The following is a 19307-nucleotide window of genomic DNA, read 5'->3' as shown; positions in this document are numbered from 1 at the left end:
ATTCTGGGTACTTGGGCAGGGGCTCAGAGCTGCAGATGAGTCCTTGTCCCCCACACACAGAAAGCTGTTTTGACAAAACAAGATTCTGCTAAAATTCAAGACCTCAGAGTATCTTTATGACTCCAGACTCCTCTCCTTCACACATTCTCACACAGCAGGCCCACCCTCCATCTTCCCAAATCTGACACACCTGTCTCCTCTGGGCTGCCCACAGTAAATATTATAGAATCAGGTCCAGTTGGCAGCTCCTGTCCCTCTCTGCACCCAGATGACAAATCATCCTGGTTGGAGTCCAGCGAAGGCCCTTCACAGGCCCAGGCCCAGCTTGATGACACCAAATATTCTGAAAGCAAGGATCCTGGGCCCCAAGATTTTAGGGAATGTATGTGGCCCGTTGAGGCGGAGCAGCCGCAGTGACAGCTGAGGGTTTGGAACAGAAATGGGCAATGCCCAGCCCCCCAGGCTGGCTCCTTTCGGCTCTCTACTCTCCCCTCTGCCTGCCCTGGACTCACGTCAGTGGGTGCTTGATGGCTGGTTACTTCCACCCTGGGGACCATATGCTAACAGGAGACGTTAACCCAGAGTGAGGGCATGAAACCCGCCCTGCTGTGGGATCCCTGAGCACTGTCGCGTGCAGCACTGCCACCTGTTGGCCATGGCTAGGAATGCAACCATGCAGGCATAGGAACTGGCTGCCACAGTAGTGGGGGAGTCCCAGAGGGCTGAGGCGATGTAGGGAGAGCTTGGCTTGGAGCTTGGAGACAGAGCTTGGAGACAGAGGGTCCATCAGCCCTGAGACTATCTATCAGGGGTCAGCTCCCACCCAGAGCTTTTCCAGCCATCTCCTTCGCTGCAGGTCAAACTTTCAAAGTCCATCCCTGCCCCCCAAGTCCCTCGATCACCACAGTAAGCTCATTAAATCAACAAAAATTTATTGAATGCCAGCTATGTGCCAGCATTGTGCAGCAGTGACTTGTAGAATAATAGATGATACAGGACTCTCTAAGGCTGAAGCCACCACTTCTACCTACAGAGGATCCAAGTGGGTCCCCCTCAAGGAGATGAAGGAGTTTTTTTCAGGCCAGTGGTTCTGGTTCTGGTCTTTAGGGCTCCTGACTCAGCTTGTCCCAGCTCCCATCTGGCGCTGCTGTCTTCCTGCACCCCACTCCCTCTGCCCATTACACACACATCTTGCAACTTTCCTGGATCTAGCAGCTTCCTGGCAAAGTGTGGTACACCTGGACAGGCCCCCCACCTGTGTACCCTCAGCTCCCCATCTGGCTTCCACATTAGACTCCCTGGCAATGAGAAGCCTGAGTGAACTGCTAAATGGGATCCACAGGGACGGCACTCCATGCTGTGGGGCTCTGCCCTTCCGGGACTTGGGAGCACAGATCACAGCCCTTGCCCCAGCCTGCCCCTACCCTCTGGCGCCTCCCTGCAAAGCTCACCTTCTATTCAAGGAATCAGAGATCAATGCTGGGGCTCATCCTCACCCCTACCCCCCACCCGCAGCTTTATTAACCCTTCACAGCCTAAATGCCACAGGAGTCAGCAGCCTGTTGCACTTATCCAAACACAACCACTGCTAGGCTTCCGCAGAGACCTGCGCAGGCACTCCTGCCCCAAGAATCCTGGGATAAGCAGACCACCACAGTCCCCAGGACAGAGGCCCATGGAAATTCTCTACCTGGAGGACCATAAAGTCCCAGAGGGCTGCAGGGAGTTGAACCAGAAGAGGACCCCACCCATGGATGTAGGTCATGGGGAGGTGTCAGGCATTTATTTCTGGAGCAGAGGTGAGGTGGGTAGGGCAAGGACCTCAGCACCGGACGCAGCTGCGCATGAAGTTGACACAGAGGCTCGTGTAGTAAGTAGGGTAGTCACGGAGATGGCTGACGTGTGCAGATGACTCGAAGTCCACAGAGTGCACCAGGACCCGGTGTGCCAGGCGTGCCTCCACCATGCGCTCCACGTCCCTGGCCAGGACCACCTCGTCGGCCCTGGAGTAGAGGTAGAGCTCTGGCCAGCGAGAGGCTGCGTCGAGCAGCCTGTCATAGAAGTGGGTGTGGAAGAGGGAGGTGAGTGGCGCCAGCAGGACGTGGAACAGGACTGCCACCAGGGCAAAGGCCACCAGGAGCAGCAGGCGCAGCGCGGCAGGCCGGGGCTCCAGGATGGCTGCCAGCGCCCTCAGAGCCCCCAGCAGGTTGCCGTCGCCAGGACCACTGTCAAAGATGGTGCCCACCACACGCAGGTGGCAGAAGCGCCGGTGGGTCTGCAGGAGCTCCAGCACGTATCGGTACAGCATGACGCCGGCGTTGCTGAAGACGTGGAAGAGCAGGGGCTCCTTCTCAACCTCGTAATCAAAGAGCAGCTCAAGCAGCTTCTGGGCCAAGACACGAAGTGAAGGGATGCCCAGGGACTCGGAGAAGAAGACCATGTGCCAGGGGGCTGTGTATCGGATCACGATGCAGCCCTGAGGAGAGGAGAGAGGCCCTGTCCATCCTCGGGGATGGGGTGGGGAGGTGGGGAGCAGCTAAGGTCAGAGGGGTCCAGCAGCTCCAATTTCCACAGGCCCATAAGCTGGCAGTGCTCCAGGCCCTGCTGCAGTCTGGGCAACAGCTCACCTCTACTAGACGCAGGAAGGTCCACTCCAGGCCCATTTGTGGAATAAGCGCTTCATGCTGGCCAAGCCCCCTCAGCCTGGGATGGTATGCGAGGCCTGGAGCCCAGAGCTCACTTTGGAAACATCTGGGCTGACCAGAAGGAAGCCTCCTCACTCTGGTCCGCTCCCTGTCTCCCTCCCACCCCTGACCCTGCACCCTCATCTGCTCAACTCTGGCACATTTAAGGCCTCACTGCTTGGCTACACCCTGCTACAGCGACTCTGCTCTTGCCTGTCCCTACTTCCCAGGGACAAACAGGTATCCCCGCAAGACCCAACACCCGAGACAGCCTGCAGGCCCAGCCTTGACCACCAGAGGCCACCCGTGAGCCAGGCCCACATGGCGTCAGTCTCTGGCCACTGCCACCTTCCCGCAGGGCCCTGAGAACAGAGGCCATACTCCCAAATGTCTGGTTCCAAGGCCTGGGATCACTCCTCACTCTCCCTGAAATTCCAAATACAGTAAACTCCGTTGTTCCTCAAATTCTAAAATCCTAGCTAAACTCTCTCTAGGCCTCTGTGCCCCTCAATGCCTGGGTCAAGTACACCTCAAGGTCTCCACACAGATCCCCTTCTAGGCCAGTTAGAACAGGCAGCCAAAGCCACCCTGAGTCCTAATCCTCTCTCATTAACATGTGCCAGAGACAAAGGGCCCCTTGTCGGGGGAATCTGAGTTAGGCAGGCTCTGGGGTCAGACAGTTCTGGGCTCAATTCCTGGGACCAGCACTTATTAACAGTATGGATGAACAGCAATTTACTTCATCTTTCCGAGTCTGCATTCCCAGCTGTAAGTTGGGATAACATCCATCTCATGGGATTGTGGTGAAAATGAAACGAAAAAATGTACCTCGAGTGCCCAAAACAGCACTTGGCACAAAGTCCTCAGCTAAGAACAGCAGTCATTAGTGGTGGTAGGAGTAATAACAAGGAGAAAATTACATGCGCTCAGTACCCGAACGACCCAGAGCCAGAGAGAGATGGTCAGCTGAGGTAACCCTGCCATCAGCCTCCTGACTTTGTCCCCTCCCGCTGACTGTTATCACATGTGCCCCAACTCCTCCTGGCTCTGCTCTCACCAAGACCCTAGCGTACCTAAGCACCCCTCCCAAGACTCTGCAGGGGGGGTCACGGATGCTACCTGGCCCCGCAGATCTGGAAAATTTCACAAAGAGCTCTGCTCCAACTCCCCAGAGGGTGCTTTCCACCCACCCTCAACTTACACACAGCATCGCCCACGAACGCAAACATACTCCACACCACCACCACACACACACGACCCTTGGGACTAAACACAGCCTTGTCCGCCTCACACCCCACAGATGCAGACACCCATGGCACCCACTGCACCACCTGTGAAGTGTACAAAAAAGCACAGCCACCAACGCACACCCACAGCGCACACACCACTGTAGGTACTACCTTCAGGAGCCCACACATGTGCGTGCACACACGCCCACACACGCTTCTCCCCAGAAGCATTCCCATGCAGCACTACCTGTTGATACAGGCATAAACCCAGCAGCAAGTCCTGGGAACTCACCGTCTCTGAGGGCGCATGTGCCCTCCACCTCCACGTCACCCATGAGTGCATGCACAGAGCTTGCCTTGTGAACGCCCAACACCCCCTGTGAAGGAAGGGCACATACACCAAGCTTCCCTGGGCCTCGCTCTGAGGTTTCCATCTCTGCTGCCACCTCCCGAGTCAGATGCTCCTGGAACCCCCCTGCACCAAGGGCCGGGCTCTCACTGGCTGTCCGATCCCAGTCTCTTCCCTCTCCCCTGAAGCCAACCATCTCTCCATCTCCACACATGCTCGGTCCCAGCCTGATCCATCTGCCCTCACCTCACTCTACTTTCAGTCTCTTCCTCGTTCCAGATTCCTGCTCAAACCGATTTCATTAAAAAAAAATTAAAGCCTCTGCCTTCCTACCATGTTCCCCTCTAACTCTGTCCCACCCTTTCTTCACCTTCCCAAACTTTGACACCCTCTCCACCTGGTCCCCTCCCACTGACTCACTCTGACAGCTGCACTGCTCTTACCATGGTCGCCCAAGTTCTCCCGAATGGCTAAATCCCATGACACCTTTCGGTCCCCACCGTACTTTCCTTCCAGCAGCATTTGGGATTACGAGCGCTTAGAAACACTCTCTGATAGCCCTGGCTCTTCAATAAGACAGAAACAGGAAAAAATGGACTGTTCTAGACTTATAAGAGACTTAAGGAACGAAATAACTAGATGCAATGGGCGATCCTGGATTGGACCCTGGTTCGGGAAAATCAGCTGTAAAGGACACTTTGGCGACTATCAGAGAATCTGAATATGGACTGGAAACTCGATGAGATTAAAATGTATTAACATGGGACGGTGGAGATCATGGTCCGAAAAAAAGCAGGATATAAAATAGTGTATTCAAGAGATCTTATTTAGGTAAAGAAAAGATGCACAAACAGAAAAAAAGCTGAAAGGATATATACTAAGGCTAAATAGAGGTGATCTCTAGGGAACAGACTATGACGTTTTTATATTCTTTTAAATAATAAAGTATCAGGAGTTTGGGGTGGGAAAATTTTTTTCTCTACCCCCATCTTATCCTCCTGACCAAAGGCACCCATTCCTTTCCCAGACAACCCCCTGCCAACGAGCGCTGCCACCTCAACCCCTCTGCCTTCCCTGGGATCACTTCCTCCCTCCACTCCATCACTTCCTCCCATGCCGTCTGCCCCAAGAACATCTTTCCTCTCTCCCTCGACAGTGGTCCATTTCCCTAAGACTCTCTTCCTGTGGATTCCATCACATTTCCCTGAGTTTTCTTGTCCACCTGTAGCCACTCCTCCTTTCCACGTGGGACCCTCTTCGTCTTCTGCTCCTTTAAGCTTGGGTTCTGTCCTGGGCCTCTTCTCCTTGCCCTCTACACACTCCCTGGGGGAAATCTCATCCACCCCAGAGCCCACGGCTTCTCTTCTAGTGCTCCTTGTTTCAAAGAACCCAGGATCTGCTGCAGCCAGAAACCTGGCATTACCCAGACCCCTCCCTATCCCTGTGCCCACACACAATCTCTCATCCAATGACCACTCTACCTCCTAACAAGCTCCTTGATCCATCAACTTCCCTCCACCAGCACCACCAGCCCCAAGGTCCTGGCCACCTCAACAAACTCACTTCCCAGCCTCTGGTCCTGGCCCCCACAGTCCTTTCCCCACTCAGCAGTGAGGGACTCTCAGAAGCACAAGTCTAACATCACACCCCTGTTTAGTCCCCTGAGGACCCTCCCAGCCTCATCTCTTCACACTTGCCCTTTCTTTTGTCCTCTGTTCTGGCCACACTCACCTATTCCCAGTCCTCTGCCTGCCCTCAAGGATCTTAGTCTAATGGAGAAGCCAAACCAGCCTCACCCAGGAAGTAGAATTCAGAAGCAGCTGAAACTACTTAAGGAATAAGGCAATGCCAGAGGACCAGGCTTGTTGGTTGAGGGGAGGCCTCAAGCTCAGAACTACATCTTTCCTCCAACTCCTCTCCCATTCCAGGGCCACCACACACCTGGGGCACAGCACAGATGTGGGTCAGTGGAGGGAGGCTGAGAGGAGGGGGCCCCAGCTGGCCCTTCTCCCAGGTGAGTGCCATTCCTCCTCAGTTCAGGGCTTCCAGCTGGTGGCTGGGGGTCTGTACTGATGCCTCCCTGCTTTGGGAGGTCTGGGCTGAGGAGGGCAGGGTCAGGCCAGCGGCCAAAGCTGTGAAAGGGGCTTCCCAGAGGCTCTCTCCAATAACCACAGCCTCTACATACAACTCTTGGTGCATCCTGAGATGAAGCAAGGAAACCGCAGTCCTGAATCTCTCTTCCAAGAGGCCCTTCTACTCTGGAAACGTGAGGGGTCATGGTCAGCCCTAAGACAGAAACTCACCTGGTCAGAAAAGGAGAAAGCCCCAGGAGTCCAGACTATGCCCAGCACACCTGGCCCAGGTTCCTGCTGCCCAGAGTGGCAGCACTAGCCAACAGAGACTGGAGGTCTGGGCTGACTCCGCAGCTGGGAGCACATCTGGGATGGGCTGTCCACTGTGGGACTTGGGGAGGAAGGAGGGGGAGCAGGTCAGGGGGCTGAAGGGGACAGACCAGGCCACAGAGCTGGCTGCAAAGGGTGGATAATCCTGCCCAAGTCCCCATGGGCCCAGCGTCTTCCTCACAGGCTATTCTTGGTGCCATTCCCAGGCCTTCCTGGGCTGACTGGTGGTCAGCCTCCACTGCAGCCCGGAGATGAGGGCAGCCAAAGCTGGGAGAGCCCCACAGAGCGGCCCCAGTGCACTGGGCGTCCGCACACCGGCAGTACTCACCCTTTTGTGGTAGATGGCGCTGTATTTGGCCAGGTTCTTGTCCGTGCAGCCACCCCAGCCCAAGAGAATCACCAAAGGCTGTCGAGTCCCCGCCTCCTTCCCACCTTGGTTGGGGCTGTTCTCTGAAACACAAGCAGGATGAGACTGTCATCCCTGGAGCTAGGGTTCGGGGTGGGGGTGACTGGCCAATCCAGAGCCAGCGCTACTCGGGCTGCTGGCAGGGGAGCGCCAGGTACCAGGCCCAGGCATCCTGCCGGTCCCTGTGCCTCAGGTTCCCAGGGGGCTCCTTCCTCTGTCCTTCACTTCAACTGGCTTTTAGGCTTCTCAGGAGGCGCTGCAGGGTAACTGGAAAAACCCACCCGAGGGCCCCTTTCTTTAGTGACTCAAAGACATAGCCCAGGTGAGAAAAGTGAATAAATACTTCTACCATGCAATTTCACCTTCTAATCCAGGGATCTACAAACTACAAGCCATGGGCCAAATTCGACCCATGATCTGTTTTCATATGACCTTCGAACTAAAACTAAAAATGTTTTTTACATTTTAAAATGTTTTTGTTTAAAAATCAAAAGAAGATTTTGTGATGTGAAAATCATATGAAATTTAAATTTCAGTGTCCACAAATAAAGTTTTATTGAAACACAGCCCAGCTCATTCATTTACATAATGTCTACAGCTGCTTTCAAGCTAAACAGCAGAGCGGAGTAGCTGCAACAGAGACCACGCAGTTCACAAAACCTAAGATACCGCCCTTTACAGAAAAAGTTTGCCAGTTGCTGTCCTAATTCCATGAGCAGACGGAAGAAGAGGTCTTTAAAAGGAGAAATGGGAGACTTCCCTGGTGGCGCAGTGGTTAAGAATCTGCCTGCCAATGCAGCAGACACGGGTTCAAGCCCTGATCCGGGAAGATCCCACATGCCACGAAGCAACTAAGTCCGTGCGCCACAACTACTGAAGCCCACATGCATAGAGCCCGTGCTCTGCAACAAGAGAAGCCACCGCAATAAGAAGTCCGCACACCGCAACAGAGTAGCCCCCATTCGCCGCAACTAGAGAAAGCCCGCGCACAGCAACAAAGACCTAGCGCAGCCAAAATAAATAAATAAAATAATTATTAAAAAAAAAAAAGGAGAAATGGATAGGGCAGTATAAGCAGGGAAGTGAAGCAGACAGACTCTGGCGGCCACTACCAAACCACCCACCCTGTCCTGACAGAGAAGAATAACAGCCAGTATTTACTGAGGTTTAACCCTCACAACAACAATACGAATAATATTATTACAGATGAGGAAACTGAGGCATAGAGTGGTTAAGTTACTTGCCTAAGGTCACACAGGAAGTGTAGAGCTGGGAATCTGGTCCCTGCTCCCCATCCTAGCTAAGTCACTTGAGACCTCCTGTGCAACCAGCCCCGTCCACAACTAGAAGCTCATCTCCTTCGGTGATGTGCCAAGGCACAAGCCACCTGCCTCCTCCATGGCTGCTTCTGAAGGCCTCCTTGCAAGCTTGTCGGTCAGACCTCATCTCATTTCCCCTGCCAAGTGAGTACCCACCCTCCTTGGGGCGACTTCTGTGCACGGACTGTCTGTTGCTAGTTATCTGCCCTTCTGAAAGGACCAGGGTGTACCCTTCCAAGGATCAAGCCACTTGGCTATGCTCAGCTGCCACCCTAAGATTTACGGATGCTGGTGGTGACCTGGCGACAGTAAATTTCAAGGCTAGTTAAGAGGATGGTAAATATAAATCACTAACCTTTGGACAAAAGGAAGACAACAATTTCCTGTGGAAATTAATGTGATTGAAAAGTTCAGTGTTCCTGCTCTCCAGCAGTGGCAGCTCCGGCCTTTGGAGATTGACTGCCTGCACCCATGGGGATGCCAGACTGAGTTGCAACTCAGCCTGGACCAGGAGCTCCCAGCACCTCAGTCCCTTGCTGACCCCTGCCAGCCGTCCCAGGCTCCCCTGACACCGGCCTCAGCCTCTGATAAGAGAGATGGTCCCACAGCTCTAACCAGGCCACTCTAAATATTCTCACCACCTTTCTTGGCCTGGTGGCCTCCTGTCCTTGGCCAGGGCAGCTCTTCGCCTGCACTGGCCTTTCTGGTGGAGAGGCTCTATCTGGGCCTCATTGGGGCCCTGGCCCAACCTGGCAATGACTACCCGTAAAGCTCAGGCTGCAGCAGCCTCATGCGTGGTAATCGACAGCTACAGTTTGGATCTGCCTTTGACCCTCTGAGGTCCAGCAGCTGGATTTCTGAGACTTGCCCCAGGGAGGCTCCCTAACCTCTGTGCAGCTGTCTGAGCATGGGCTCCCTTCCCCCAGCCTATGGGGCTCCCCTCCAGGTACCACCACCAAGACACCAGCAAAGGGTTTGGGGGTTTATCTCAAAAAGAGAGAAGGCAGCCAGGGGCGGTCACATCCCCTGGTGGCCGCCCTTACCAGCAGTGGTGGGGCATTCCCAGTCCACGAAGGTTCAGACACTTCTGCCGGGCCTCTGAGCTGCCCCTCACCCCACAGCAGGGCTCTATAACTCCACTTTGCTCCACTGCAGGTTTTGCCGGCACCCTTGGCTTCACCAACTCAGGCAGTAATGACTCTTCACCAGACACACATCTCCACAGAGAAACTCAGAATACGGACACCCTGGACACACTGCCTCTTCCCAGAGCCCAAGCTTTCCATAACATTCCTAAAAGGAGGGAATTTGTCCTTCTACTCCAGCCAGGCATTTGAGGCCACCCCCCTGAACCACAAGGTGCTCCTCCTACCCACAGGCATCTCCCACGCCCCGACACAGTCTCTTCCCAGGGCCCCCTCTCCATGCCCATTCCTAACTCAGAGCCTTTGTCATGACCTCCTCCCACTGGAGCCACGCTGCCCACTCTCATTCTAGACATGGAGCGCTATAAACCAGAAAAGTCCAAGATGCTCCGGGAACATGGCTGAGAGAGTGATCGTGACCGCGAAAGGCCTCCCACAGGAAGACTCGCTTGCTGTGCTGGCCTTGACGGACCGTAGGAGCATGCCAGGTGGAGAAAGGGCATGAGCAGGGGCAGGGGACGATGGAGATGTTACAGTTGCTCTGGGGCACAGCAAGCAGTCCTAGGAGGCTAGAAGCCTGGAAGAAGGAGCAGAAGTGGGCAGGAGAGCTGCCAAGAGTGGGACTGGGGCCCAGCCATGCTTAGGAGTCAGGATTTTATCCGGAGCAGTGGAGAGCGAATGAAGATTCTGGAACTGGGGGAGTGGCATGATCCAGTGTGTATTGATTAATGACTTGCACAGTTACTCGTATAATGTCCGTCTCCCCTCAGCCAGTAGGCTCTGTGAAGGCAGGACCTGGGTTTGTTGCATTCAGCGCCAGATTCCCGGTGCCCAGCACTGTAGCTGGCCTGTCTAGGCACTCAGCAGAAACATGCTGAATGAATGAGCACGTGGCAGCAAACTGAAAGACAGATCCAAGGAGAAAGAGCTGGCATTCTTCTTGTTACCTATTGCCCTTTCCAGAGTAATAAAAGTAAGAGCTATGGCTATTGTTATTTATTGCCACCTCCGGGTCATGATTCCTCCATTCTCTGTAAAAGCCCCTGCTCCTTTTATGCTCCTTCCACTGGTCATTCCCCTATCCCCCTCCCACTGCTGACATCTCCTGGCCTCTGGCCACTGCCCCTCAGGCACTGAAGACTCGGGCACTGGCTCTGTCTCCCACTTCTACACCAGGACTTACCACAGCCCTGCACAGGCAATCAAACCCACCTTGGTCCTAAACCATCACAAACCTCTCTGAATTCCACATCTCCTTTAGCTCCTACCTCCCCTTCTTTGCCATCACCAAGAAAAACAATAACGATAACAGCAAAAAGAGAATTGTGTCAGGCACTATTCGAAGCACTTTATATATCAACTCATTTAATCCTCACAACAATCGTACGAACAAGGTACTGTTATTATTCTCATTTTACTGATTAAAAACTAAGCCACAGAGATAGTATATAATTGTTCAAGGTTACACAACTAATAAGCAGTGAAGCTGGAATCCAAACCCAGGTGGTCTGACCCAGAGACTAGCTCATCACCACTACCCCAGGGGGCCCCCTGGGTAAAAAAAACAAGTCTTAACCAAATCTCTTTCCACTCAGCTCCAAACCCGTACACATGGCTGCCTCTGTATATCAACAGATCCAACACCAACCTCTTCCACCTGCTCCTCCTCAGGGACTGGCCATCGCAGTCAGAACCTCAACATACGCTGCCTCATTTGGTCCCTTGACCACCCTAGGAGTTAGCTACTATTGCTATCCCCGTTTTACAGATAGGAAAACTAAAACACAGAGAGGGTAAGTCTTTTTCCCCCAAAACACACAGCCAGGAAGTGGCACAGCCAGCATGCATCTCTGGACCACCATGCCACACTACCCCCCGCCTCCAGGACCTTGCACATGCTCCTCACTCCCCAGCCCTGGAGGCTGATGCTCCATGTTATGCTTTGCTAATGCCCACGCCACCTGCTGAGTCAGCTCACTGTTGACATCCAAGAAGCCCCCCTTGATGCCCTCTCCAGCCCCTTCATCACTAGACTGGGTTAGATGCCCCTCCTCTGTATTGTCACAGCACCACCATCACCATGCCACTGTGCTTATCCACTGCACTGAAAGGGCCCGTTAAGAACAGGTCGTGTTACTACTGTAACATGCAAGGCAAGAGTTGGCAAATGCCTGAACCAGAGCAGTGGGGGACAGGTAGGAAGGGGGAAGGAAATGATAGGGAGAAGAGAATCACAACAATTTTGGAACATGTATTAAAAGCCTCAAAAAACATGCACTCTTTGACTTAGTAATTCTACTTCTATGAAAGAAAAATGTTTAATCATACGGAAATAGTCTGTAATACATTAAACATACATTAAACATATGGAAATAGTCTGTAATACATTAAACATACATTAAACATACAACATACATAATGTAAACATACATTATGTCTACAGATCATAGACATAAATGTAAAACCTAAAACTATAAAACTCTTAGAAGAAAATGTAAGAGTAAATCTTTGTGACCTTGGATTAGGGAATGGTTTCTTAGACATGACTACAAGTACAAGGAATAAAAGAAAAAATAGACTTCATCAGAATTGAAAACTTTTGAACATCTAAGGACACCATCAAAAAGTGAAGAAACCGGACTTCCCTGGTAGCGCAGTGATTAAGACTCCACCTGCCAATGCAGGGGACACAGGTTCGAGCCCTGGTACGGGAAGATCCCACGTGCTGCGGAGCAACTAAGCCTGCGCGCCACAATTACTAAGCCTGCTCTCTAGAGCCCGCGTGCCACAACTACTGAAGCCCACGAACCTAGAGCCCATGCTCCGCAACAAGAGAAGCCACCACAATGAGAAGCCCGCGCACCCCAATGAAGAGTAGCCTCCGCTCACCACAACTAGAGGAAGCCCACGTGCAGCAACGAAGACCCAATGCAGCCAAAATAAATAAATAAATTTATTTTTTTTAAATGAAGAAACCCACGGAATGGGAGATAATTTTTGCAAATCATATATCTGATAAGGGGTTTGTATCCAGGATACATAAAAAAACTCTCACAATTCAAAAATAAAAAGACAAATAACCCAACTTTAAAATGGGCAAAGGATTTGAAGACATTTCTCTAAATAAGATGTACAAATGGCCAATAAGAACATGAAAAGGTGCTCAACATCACAGTCATTAGGGAAATGAAAATCAAAACCACGAGACAGCACATTATACCCACTAGGATGGCTATAATAAAAAGTCAGATAATACCAAGTGTTGATGAGGATATGGAGCATTCAGAACCCTCATACACTGCTGGTGAGAAAGCAAAAAAGGTGCATCTACTTTAGAAAGCAGTTTGGCAGTTCCTCAAAAAAAATTAAACATTGAGTTTCCATATGACCCAGCACTTCCACTCCTAGGTATATACCCAAGAGAACTGAAAACATATGTCCACACAAAAACCTGTACACGAATGTTCACTGCAGCATTATTCACGATAGCCAAAAAGTAGAAACAATCCAAATGCCTATCACCTGTAAATGGATGAAAAAAATGTGGTATATCCATTCAATGGAATATTATTTGGTCATAAAAAGGAATGAAGCACAGCTACAACATGGATGAACCTTGAAAACATATGCTAAGTTAGAGAAGTCAAACACAAAGACCGTATACTGCATGATTCCATTTATATGAAATGTCCAGAATAGGCAAATCCACACAGTAGAAAGTAGATTAGTGGCTGCCAGGAGCTGGAGGGAGGGGGAAATGGGGAGAGACTGCTAATGGTTCAGGGCTTCTTTTGGAGGTGATGAAAATGCTCTGAAATTAGACAGTGGTGACAGTTGCACAATTTTGTAAATATACTAAAAACCAATGAATTGCACATTTTAAAAGGGTGAATTTTATGGTACGTGAATTGTATCTCAATAATGTTATTATTTTAAGAATTAACAGTAACACATTAAGTGAAAAAGCAAGCTGCAAAGAAGTGAGTACAACAGAATACCTATATACATACATACACACATACCTATACATACTTATGTATAGAAAAAATACATCAAACATTAATAGCAATTATTTCTGGCATCAGAGGCAATTTCTTTTTCATGATTTTTTTTTCTACTCACTTTCTAAAATCCCTATGTATCACTTTTGCAATGAGAGTTAAAATATTATTTTTTTAAAAAGGGTGGGGGGAGGTGTCCTGCAGAGTCAACAGCACTTGAGAAGTCAAAGAGATCACAGATACCCAGAAGCCCCTTGGCGAGGCAGAAGTATTCTTTTCAACCCTGGCACTTCTTGAGTACCCCACAAAACAATTTAATCCCACGGGCTCTCTGTCCTCTGGACTTCTCAGCAAACAACACTGACACCAATAATACAAGAATTACAGATACATACTATATTGTACAACAGTTCAAGTCATAAAACTAAAGCATAAATTGGATTGTGTACATCCCAGGGGCTTATGGGGAAGACAAAGGAAAGGGCTGACAAGATATTGTTCCAATCTGTGGAACAATATGTGCTTTTCTTCTGCAAGCCGGAACGAAAATACAAAGAACCTATGTTTTCTTCTTAAAATACAAGGAATAAAAGGATCCTCAATTTCCTCTACTCCCAAGAAATACTTTCTAGAGTCTCACAGTTCCTATATTTAAACCAAATTACTTCATTTTAAATTTACTTTTTTTTTTTTTTTTTGGAGTAACAGCATAGGAGAGTAGCATGGTATCTAGGAGTGCATACTGTATAAAACCATACCTGGGTTCAAGTCTCTGGTTCTGCCACCAATAACTATGAAACAGACCTTGAGCTAGTTCTCTAAGCTTCAATTTCCTTATCTGTGAAATGGGGATAATAATACATAGGACTGAATAAGACAGTGACTACTGAGGGCTTAGCATGTTACCCTGGCACAAAGAAAGAGTTCAATGAATTGAAGTTATTATTACTTCATGAGGAATGCATGCTCACTGTAGAAAAAGCAGAAAATGAATATCTCATAAAATTGGAACCATACTGCTTTTGTAATCTGCTTTCTTCAATTTAGCAATATATTGTGAACATCTCTCCCTGTTGGTTTATATATCTCTGCCCCATTCTTTTTAGTGGCTGCAGAGCAGCTATAGAATATTTCATAATTTATGGTGACCAAGCTCCCATTATTGGACATGATGTTGTTTCCAATCTTTTGCTGTTATAAAAATACTTTAATGGACACCTCTTTCCTCCTGCATGTCCTTAACTGTTTCCTGGAAATGGAACTGTATGTAGGCAGTACTTCCTGATGGCAACTGAAATCTGCATGCACAGGCTTTGGAGTGAGGCTCCCAAGTTGGAATCTGGGATAACTTGGGGCAAGATACTTCACCTCCCCTGAGCTTCTGTTCCTCATCTGTAAGACGGGATAAGAGTACTCCCTACTTCACAAGGTGGTCGTGAGAAGTAATAAAATCATAAGAGAGGTTCCTGGCAGGCCTGGCATGTGAGCCAGGCATGGTCAACAATGTAAGTGCAACAGAAACCACAGAGACCTCAGGCAAAGGAGGCCAGCAAAGGGTCCTTCACGTCTGGAGCTCAGATCCAGGGCCTAGCACGGTGCCTGGTATAAAGCAGACAAATTAGGAAGGGTTTTTATTAATGTATGAAAGAAAACATACCGTGATTTAAAAAATAAAACTCCACTGTTTAAAAAAGAAAAGCACCTACGGGGTCCCCACAGACAAGAAGAGGGTCTAGTCCCAACCCTTCGCCCGGGCCTTTGAGGCCTCTCTGGTATGACAGCTCTTGAGATTTTCTCTCTGGCTCCTGAAAGCACCCGGCGGCCTGCCGCCAGGGCCCTGCTCTCTCGGGCCACTCTCAGTCCCCCCAGTGCCCCTAGTTCTGCACTTCCTGCTGCTCCCCATCTACCTGTCAGCCCTCCCGCAGCTCCGGGTCCAGCTTGGGCCACTCTACTCCAGGAAGGCAGCTGACCCCTGGGGCCCACCATGGTTGTTTGGACTGTGGTCCACCCCAGACTGTTTCCCCGGTGCCAGGGAGAACTTCCTGGGGGTCAAGACAAGGTCTACATTTCTTTGACCCCGGCAGGCGCTCAGCAGAAGAGCAGACTGGCAATTAAGCCTGGGCCTACAAGAAACCTATCACTTCCCTTCTCTGTGACCCCCCCCACCGAAGGCTTTCTTTGTACTCTAAGAGTGAGCCCCTTGTCCCAGCCTCATTAATTCTGTGAATCAATTATTTCTAAAAAATGTTTACTGAACATGAAAGCAACAGGGTGCCTTTAAGAAGGCCTGCTGGCCTGCCAGTGAGCCGCAGAGGGGCCCCAGGGCAGGGCTTGGCTGACCATTCTCTGGCTGGGAGGAGGGGCAGCACAGCCCTGGCCTGGGATGGCAGAGCAACTTGGGCCAGGCCCAAGTGCTGCCTAAACGACTCCCTTCAGCTCATTTGGCACTTCATCCTTGCCAGGCTCTGGCAACACTGAGCAAAACCTCCAGCAACACGACAGGGATCCCTGCTGTGGGAGCCCCGAGAACAGAACCTTCCCCAAAGAAATGAGATGAGAATACCCGACTCTCACTTAGGAGGGTGAGGGGATCACTGGTCAAAGAGGAGTGGGTGGGATGGCGGGAAATGCTAGGTCAAGAGATCAGCTTCAGCAAAGGACCAGGCAGACGACCCTCATTTGGCCCAGACAGCCATGGATACTTGCTGGTGGAAATCCCAGCAGAAGGACCCTGGGCTCTGAACGACCCCAGATCTGTAGCTGCCTTCCAGCTAACTGATGTGCCAGCAGAAGCTGCTCGCCTCTCTATCAACTCACAGCAGTGCTGGGCTCTGTGGCTCTGATGCTCAATTATGGGGGAAAAGCAATTCCAGAAACCAAATATGACTGTCCTACACACTTCTCCACCATTAAACAGTAATTGCAAAAGAGAGACAATCTCTGGACCCCCAAAGATTGTCTGTGAAGCCCCGTCAGCCTGGAGGGGAGCTCTCTGCAGACAGGAAGAAAACAGATTCAGGGGATCACAGTGCTGTCACTTCCTTCTGAGAGGGCCATACCGCCTTGAGGTCAGCTCTGGGCTATGCACTTTGAGAGGGAAAGGAATGAGAAACCAAAGCCAGTGCAGAGGAGCAATGAGAAGGAGGAGGCTATTAGAACCACACCAGAGGAGGAACAACTGAAGGCCCTGGAGGTATTTCTCTTGGAGAAGAGAGATGAGCTTGAAAAGAGAGGAAGAGAGACTACCTTGCTCTGTGTTGCACCCACCACGACCTCCTAGCCCTGCGGTTACCACGTCTTTGTGAAACCCCCTGCTTCTGAGCCCTCAGCCCTCCCCAGAACCACAGCTCCTTGAAGGACTCTGTGTGTGAGTCACTTCTGAGGCACCAGCAACTACTAACCCATCGCCAGGACACAGCAAATGCTGAACTGAAAGCAGAAATGACAGGAAGGCCTATTGTGGCTCAAGAAAGGGAAGTGCTTTCTAACAATCCCAGTTGCCTCCAACAGGCCAGGATATTTGGGAGGAAGCATCCTGTCAGGGAAGGGTCTGGTGGCAACAGCATGCTCTCATGCCAGGAGAAGGATGCAGGACAAAGTGGCCCCCTGAGATTTCCTCCAATTCTAGGACCCAGCCCCCTGAAGCAGGGAGGGGAGCCACAAGGGGAGGAAATATACCAACGGAGCACCTGCTCCATGCCAGGCACACACATCCAGTCACTACCTTGTTAACCCTCACAACAGGGAATCTGAGGCTCAGAGAGGTTCAATAACTTGCCAAAGCCATAGAACAGCAGGAGGTAGAACTGAAATGCAAGCCAAGACCGCCAGGTTGCCCACGTGGGATGAAGGAGAACTTCTGCCCTCCTGGCCATGCAGAAGGCAGCCCCAGCTCTTTGCAGCTGAAGGTTCTCCAAGGGCAATATTACTAACTGGCTTTATCTCCCACTGATGCCAAAACTTTTCAAAAGCATTTTTACATCTATAAGCCTAAGAGCCCTCGGCCAACAGAGGGCTCTAGGGGAATACAGCTGGTCTGGAGCCATCTGTTCTAGGGGAGCCTAGGGGTTGCACTCCCCTCCTAGACCCCACCCAAGGAACACAAGATGCAATAGGAGGGGTCTGGGAAGGCTCTCCTGAAAGAGGTAACATCTGAGCGAAGCCTTAAATAATGAACTAGGGAAGCGAGGGGGCAGTGTGGGGCAGCAGAGGGAAAGGGCATTCCAGACAGAAGAAATGGAGGGAGCACAGGCAGAGAAGCAAGAAGTGTGTGGAGAATCACAAGCAGTTTGGGGTTCCTAGAACATAAAACTCAAGTTGAACAGTGGAAGGACACAGTTGATCAAAGAGGTAAGCAGGGTCTGCTAAATTATGGAGGACTTTGAATACCATGCTAAGGAATCTGGATTTGATTTATCCTGAGGGCAATAAGGAGCCACTGAAGGGTTTTATGTAGAACAGTGATAAGATCAAAGCTTTGCACTGGGAAGATGGTTGTGGTAGCAATAGAAGAGGCTGAGCTGCAGCTGGAGGTGTGAAGACGATGTGGAGTAACGCAGGCAAGACATGCAGCTTAGGCTGGGGTGCATGTCAAGGCTCCTCTACCATGATTCCCAATCAGGGCCAAACTTTCCATTCTCTGGGCCCCCAATCTGACTCACACTGACAGGGACCCAGACCTGTTCTACAGGCTACTAATTTTGTGGAGCCTCCCACACATCTTTCTGTAATGATATGACTAGAGAGGAAAACAAAGCTAATCATTAAGCTCACTCTGTGCCAAGCATTATGCTGGGTCCTTTAGACAAATAATCTCAGTTGTGCAACCAACAACCCTAGGAGGGAGGTTACTATTGGTACCCCAGCTGTGCAGATGAGGAAACCGAAGTTCAGAGCTGGAAGCATGCCAAAGGTCATCCAGCTACTAAAGGGAGGAGTCAGGATTTGAGCAGACTTCTATTTCATGGCAGAGACGGCTCTGTAACCACTGCCAAGGAGAGTGCAGAGGAGGGAGGGATGAAGGCTCTGTGTCCTGGGCTTTTGCATGGACCCCGAGGAAAACAGTGGATGAAATATAATGGTTGGGACCCCTAACCACAACTGCCGAAGAAAGGCTAGCTGTGGGAAGCCCGACCCCAAACAAAAGAATCAGGAGGGCCTTCAGCTACCAGGAGAGAAGTGAAGGTACGGGCCTGGGAACTCCGACTAAAGAGACAGAAAGAAGGGCCCCAACCTACGGGGTTTGGGGTCGGGTAGACGCCGCGAAGGGGCGGGGCTCGGACACCAAGAGCACTCTGGGGGAGGGGCTTACTAGGGGGCGGGGCTCTCTGGACCCAAGTCTAGGACCTGCGGTGAGAGGGGCCCCCCCGTGAGGGGGTGGGCCGCGAGAGGACAGGGCCGCGAGAGGAGCGGGGCCACAGCTGCGCTTGAGACCCACAGACTCCTTAGGTCACCTCCCCACGACTGGACCCAACCCTCATTCCATACCCCGGCTCCGGCAGGGCTGATCCGGGATCTCGATGGTGTAGTCCAGCTGGGCCGAGGCCATGATGAAGGCGCCGGCCCTCAGCTCGGGCCTCCGGCCGGAACTCTCGCTCACGTTCCCGCACCTCACCCGGGAGCCTCCTGGGCACCGCCCAATCACCACCCACCTCCCTCGACGCTACCCAATCCCTGAGCCGCGCTCTGTGACCTCCCGCCTTAGCAACCACCGAGTCTCTCTCGGGGCCTCACGCAGCACCCTGCTAGCTCGGCCCTAGCAACCATGCCCCG

General features: G+C 51.3%; 2 protein-coding genes across 6 annotated transcripts in view; one reads left to right on the top strand and one right to left on the bottom strand.

Annotated features, from left to right (window-relative positions):
• Window positions 1–915: 915 nt before the first annotated feature.
• On the bottom strand, window positions 916–19295 carry TMEM53 (transmembrane protein 53). Of its 2 annotated transcripts, XM_027108764.1 has the most exons (4): window positions 19023–19123; window positions 8745–8973; window positions 6993–7114; window positions 916–2476 (listed from the first exon to the last, which is right to left on the bottom strand). In XM_027108764.1, exon 4 carries the CDS (start codon window positions 2438–2440, stop codon window positions 1823–1825), a length of 618 nt encoding a protein of 205 aa, XP_026964565.1. In that variant the 5' UTR covers window positions 2441–2476; window positions 6993–7114; window positions 8745–8973; window positions 19023–19123; the 3' UTR covers window positions 916–1822. The 2 variants fall into 2 exon arrangements, with proteins under 2 accessions (XP_026964565.1, XP_026964564.1); XM_027108763.1 differs by lacking the exon at window positions 8745–8973 and having other exon boundaries at window positions 19023–19295.
• The window catches only part of ARMH1 (armadillo like helical domain containing 1), a 31181-nt gene continuing 30430 nt past the window's right edge, over window positions 18557–19307 (top strand). For all 4 annotated transcript variants that reach the window (XR_003433264.1, XR_003433265.1, XR_003433263.1 and 1 more), the window contains exon 1: window positions 18557–18719. The gene's annotated coding sequence lies outside the window, so the exon portion shown is untranslated. The remainder of the gene's footprint in view (window positions 18720–19307) is intronic.

Source organism: Aethalodelphis obliquidens, unplaced genomic scaffold, assembly GCF_003676395.1.
Source record: "Aethalodelphis obliquidens isolate GAN/ISIS:26980383/991018 unplaced genomic scaffold, ASM367639v1 scaffold9, whole genome shotgun sequence".
Taxonomy (NCBI): domain Eukaryota; kingdom Metazoa; phylum Chordata; class Mammalia; order Artiodactyla; family Delphinidae; genus Aethalodelphis; species Aethalodelphis obliquidens.
The sequence above is the reverse complement of the archived record's forward strand: the minus strand, read 5'-3'. Positions and strand labels throughout refer to the sequence as shown.

Coding starts and splice junctions, on each gene's coding strand:
- TMEM53 (XM_027108763.1), bottom strand. CDS start 19,083: ATGGCCTCGGCCCAGCTGGACTACACCATCGAGATCCCGGATCAGCCC. Junction 7,115..19,022: donor TCAGCCCTGCCGGAGCCGGG/GTATGGAATGAG, acceptor CTTGTGTTTCAG/AGAACAGCCCCAACCAAGGT. Junction 2,477..6,992: donor GCGCCATCTACCACAAAAGG/GTGAGTACTGCC, acceptor TCCTCTCCTCAG/GGCTGCATCGTGATCCGATA.